This window comes from Poecilia reticulata, linkage group LG7 (assembly GCF_000633615.1).
Source record: "Poecilia reticulata strain Guanapo linkage group LG7, Guppy_female_1.0+MT, whole genome shotgun sequence".
NCBI classification, from domain to species: Eukaryota; Metazoa; Chordata; class Actinopteri; order Cyprinodontiformes; family Poeciliidae; genus Poecilia; species Poecilia reticulata.
The window spans coordinates 30,136,237-30,140,772 of record NC_024337.1 but is presented as its reverse complement, the minus strand read 5'-3'; the positions used below and the strand labels follow the sequence as shown (position 1 = coordinate 30,140,772).

The 4,536-nt window shown below is 40.7% G+C and overlaps 2 protein-coding genes across 2 annotated transcripts in view; both read right to left on the bottom strand.

Annotated features, from left to right (window-relative positions):
* The window catches only part of LOC103468106 (L-rhamnose-binding lectin CSL3-like), a 5,555-nt gene extending 4,061 nt beyond the window's left edge, over positions 1-1,494 (bottom strand). The window contains exons 1-3 of the mRNA XM_017305678.1: positions 1,389-1,494; positions 442-474; positions 305-364 (exon numbers count right to left, since the gene is read on the bottom strand). Of these exons, the coding sequence (XP_017161167.1) occupies positions 305-364; positions 442-474; positions 1,389-1,479 (184 nt within the window). The 5' untranslated portion in view covers positions 1,480-1,494. The remainder of the gene's footprint in view (positions 1-304; positions 365-441; positions 475-1,388) is intronic.
* Positions 1,495-3,238: 1,744 nt separating this feature from the next.
* LOC103468105 (acetyl-coenzyme A synthetase, cytoplasmic-like) overlaps positions 3,239-4,536 on the bottom strand; it is a 32,400-nt gene continuing 31,102 nt past the window's right edge. The window contains exons 13-14 of the mRNA XM_008414955.1: positions 4,108-4,182; positions 3,239-3,845 (exon numbers count right to left, since the gene is read on the bottom strand). Of these exons, the coding sequence (XP_008413177.1) occupies positions 3,718-3,845; positions 4,108-4,182 (203 nt within the window). The 3' untranslated portion in view covers positions 3,239-3,717. The remainder of the gene's footprint in view (positions 3,846-4,107; positions 4,183-4,536) is intronic.

Here is a 4,536-nt window from a genome sequence, read left to right as displayed (position 1 = left end):
ATCTAGGTGGTGTAGAGCTGGGTGGTGTAGATCTAGTTGGTGTAGATCTAAGTGGTGTGCTCCATCTCCCTGGTTTTAGTCAGAGCGCCAGCAGCAGCAGCAGATCTCTGGATCTGGGACTTCAGTGCTTTTCAGCCCTTTAAAGCTGAAAATGTTCTTCAGCTGATTTTGTCACCATCTTTATGTGGCTCTGAAGGCTCAGAGTTCATCCTGATCTCTGGTYTCCAGCTGTGTGTTGATTCCGGGTCGTYCCAAAGATAATAACTCCAGTCAGAAGCAGAACCGACAAACCCAGTGATCTCACCACAGTCCAGCTGAGCCGCGGATCCTTCACACGCCACAACGCGAAGCTTCTGGGAGAAAACTGCAAATAAAACGCCGTCAGTCACGAGGAATTAATACCGACGAGCAACGTTTCCGTGTTTTACAGCGACTTTTTACCTGAAGTTATCAGCACACATGATGCTGCCAGGACTAGGAGAGAAAAAACTTTTTATTAAACTTTCATAATGAGCTGAGAGTTTAACGGGATTCAATGGAAATTATTAAAAATATTCAATCTGCATTCAGGCTGACAGTTTATAAATTCATGTCCGTATGATCCCAATACTCAGAATTATTTGTTGTGAAGATTAGAGGATAAAGCGGCTTTTTYTGTTTGGTTCATTGATCATTGATAAACTGAACTCTGTATAAATAGATTTATTCTGATAGATTCTGTTCAATAACCAACCAGAGTTTCAGTTTGGATTTAAAGCAGAAAAAATGTTCCGTCCTGGTTTATTAGACCTGAGAGTCGAGTTCAGGTTCGGTTCAAGTTAAAGGTTTATTGCCCTCAAACAGATTACGACCAATTTAAGGTGCATCTTTTAGCTTGTATTGCAGCAATGTGAGGCGTTCCGCAGGGTGTTGAACTTAAACCACTGCACATGACCATAGCAAAATAATTTATATCTGGCAAATTAATTAACATTTTGAAATCAATATTATACATCACACACATCTTCCCTAAAATAAACTGTATCCTGATGACATCCTGCTATAAAATATGATTTTATGAACATTTTAAATTCTGGACATTTATGCCAAGTTTAATAAATGTGTTAAGTTTGTAATTTATTTTTACTCTTTTCAAACAAATTTGTTGTTTTTAAAAACTAACTGATCCGTTTATTTATTAGTTTTAAAATCTGAGCAGGAACCAGATCCAGCATGTTTCACCCACCAGTTACAGACCAGAGTTCCCAGTTTGCCACTGGGAACCAAAAACACAAAACAAAGCAGGAACTGTTAAAAATAAAAAACTTTTCATTAAATATTTCAACGGTTTTTCTCTCTTTCAGCCCCTTGAATTAAAGCAGACTGCATTAAAACGTCGGCGTACTCACAGAGCGTGGAGCAGAGCATGATGGAAGCCGGATGGGTGCTGGAAGAAGCTGGCCGCTCATATTTAAGCCCGAAGGAGGGAATCCATCCCATAATCCTCTGTCACTTTCTCCACCAAAACAAACTGCTTGGTAAATTTGAGTCTGTGTTTATCTTGGCGTCGTTTTATGTACCATTCTCACAGTCAAACACCTGCTGTCATCGCCTGACACACATGCAGCGAGCATAAGATCAGAAACGGCTTGCCGTACACCTGATGGATGGAAAGTGGAAATCTTGGAGCGACGACAGAATCAGGAAACATCCAGGAAACATCCAGAAAACATCCAGGAAACATCCAGGGAGGCACAGAAAACCTCTAAGTGGCTTTAAAATGTTTGGTTTTCACAAAAAGGAAGAAGTTATTGAATAATTGCTTAATGGAAATATGGCAGTTTTGAAAAAACTTATTTTTCAATAAGATGTTTTTGGTTTATTTCTCAAAAAAAGCAGAGTCACATGATGAAGGTTTGTGCCCCTGCTGGAAAAAACTCCTGGATAAGACGTTTAATTTATTCCTGAGAAAAGCAAACGTTAAACTTTGGGTTTCTGGTCGATGCTGTAAAACGTTTGGACGCCAAAGTTCAGTTAAAATGTTTGAGTCACAAAAAAAGGTAAAAGTTTAAATTCTGCTGTAATAAAAATGAAAATAAATTGCTTGTGAATTAATAAAAGCTCCACATCTATTCAGTTTGTTCACGGCTGGACAGTCATCAAGGCACTTTTAGGTAAAACTCACAGAAACACGAGGTTTTATCATTTATCATTTCTAAGTTTCTGTAATTTAACTGAAATTGTATCATGACCCAAATCACGATTTACAAATCCAATAAATTAAATTCATGACTTAGCAAAGGAGGCAGTTTTACAGTAGTTTGTAAATGAATCCATGATTTTAAAACTGCATTTTGTGTTTATTCAGTGAGTACGGAAAGAATTCAGACCAATTTAAATGTTTCACTTTGTTTCATTGCAGCCGTTTTCTAAAACCAAAGAAGTTTAATTATTTCCCATGAATGCGAACTCAGCGTCCCATCTCCACAGAAAACAGCAGAAATGTCCCTTTATACAATACAACATGCTTTCCGTATCCACTTGTTGGATGATCTGAAATATCTAAAACAAACCCAGTCCATCGTTTATCTGAGGTTTGGCTTTGCGTGACTTTGGGCTGGACGTGAGTCAATAACTGCATCCGTTCTGGTTTCGCCTTAAAAGCAAACATCAAACATGGCTGCACGTGAAAACAAACATTAAAAATAAAAACCCACAACCGCATGCGTGTACAGTGTGTGTAGTTTAATTTCTCCAGCTGCTTTTAAACGGCTTTCAAACAGTAAAACCAACAGACGAAGTAAAACATGAGTGGATATTTTATGGAAATAAACATTTCAGCCGTCGACAATTCTGTCAAATCCGAGTTCAAACCAGGCAAATATTTACAACTGCAGCGACCGACTTCAGATTYAACTCGTCTGATTTCAGAGGTTACACTTTTTAAAGGTTTATCCTGTTTCACGATCAGTTTTTTGTTTTAAGCTCAACTTCTTCCCTACACTTCAAAAACACAATCAGTAATTCTGGTTAGTTTTTAGTGTAAATATGTTGGTACACTTGAAATAAGAGAAAAATAACTTGCAAGGTAAGTTTAGAGGAGCTTGTTTTAAGTAAATAATTCCTTAATATTGGTGGGAAAAACTACAGTTTAACTGACAGATTATTTCACTCAAAACAAAACAATTTCTAATGTCATAAATTAAATAATCTGCCAGTTAAACTGGTTATTTTTTCAGCAGTATTAAGGAATTATTTGCTGAAATAAGCTGAAAAGTTGCTTGTAAGTTTTTCTTATTTAAAGAAAACTGCTTTTTGTGTTTTTGCAGTGTAGTTTCTGCCAGCCAACAGACGTAGAAACATGCTCACACACAGAAACACCCAACAAAATRTGATTAAATTCAGTTCAAATGAAAACAAACAGGGAGGAAAATGGTTACAGACACTTTTTGTTTGTAGAATAACAGATGAAGCTTGATAAAAACGTTAATCAGGGTATCTATGGCTTGGATTTGACTGGACCGTTAGAGAAACTCGACTGTTTTCTAGCAGAAACCAGGAATAAAGAAGAAGCCGCCCYGGTGGTTCTGAACGCCCTGAGCTGCTACCTTTGGGGTGTTGCTGCGTTACTGGCTGCTACGCCGCCGCAGCGTTCTGCCGCATCAGCAGGAGGAAATATTTCCCAGCAGCGCCGGCTCTTCTTCTGCGCTTCCTGTGGTGAGCCTCCAGGGGGCGTCGTCACACCGCGGGGGGGCATCGGTTCCTGAAAAGCTCGTCAACGACGGACGAGTCGGCGAGCGTGGAAATGTCGCCCATGTCCTTCTCGTCGCAGGCGATTTTACGAAGCACCCGCCGCATGATCTTCCCTGCAAACACAACAAGATTACACTGCAAAAACACAAAATCTAACCAAGTAAATAACGGTTTGATATTGATGAAAAAGTTCCGGCGGCAGATTATTTCACTCGTAACGTGAGGAGAATTTATTGACCTCAGTAAATTTACCTGACAGCAACTTAAAACAAGCTGCTAAAAGCTGCTTGTAAGTTAATTTGGTTTCATTTCATCAACAATGAAAAATAAACAGAAATATTTTAACTTCTGTGTTTCTGTGCGGGAAGCGTTTACCGGATCGGGTTTTGGGAAGTCCGGGCGCGTTCTGGATGTAATCTGGAGTGGCAATGGCGCCGATCTTCTCCCTCACTGCAGATACAACAGAAACAGATCAGACTGGTTCCGACCGGTTCTGACCCGGTCCTGTCCGGTTCTGCCCAGTTCTGACCCGGTCCTGTCTGGTTCTGACCCGGTCATGTCTGGTTCTGACCGGTTCTGACCCGGTACTGCCTGGTTCTGACCCGGTCCTGACCCGATCCTGTCTGGTTCTGCCCAGTTCTGACCCTTTTCTGGTCCGGTTCTGACCCTGTCCTGCCCAGTTCTGACCCTTTCCTGCCCGGTTCTGACCCAGTCCTGCCCAGTTCTGACCCTTTCCTGCCCGGTTCTGCCTGGTTCTGACCCTTTCCTGCCCGGTTCTGCCCAGTTTTGACTCAGTCCTGCCCA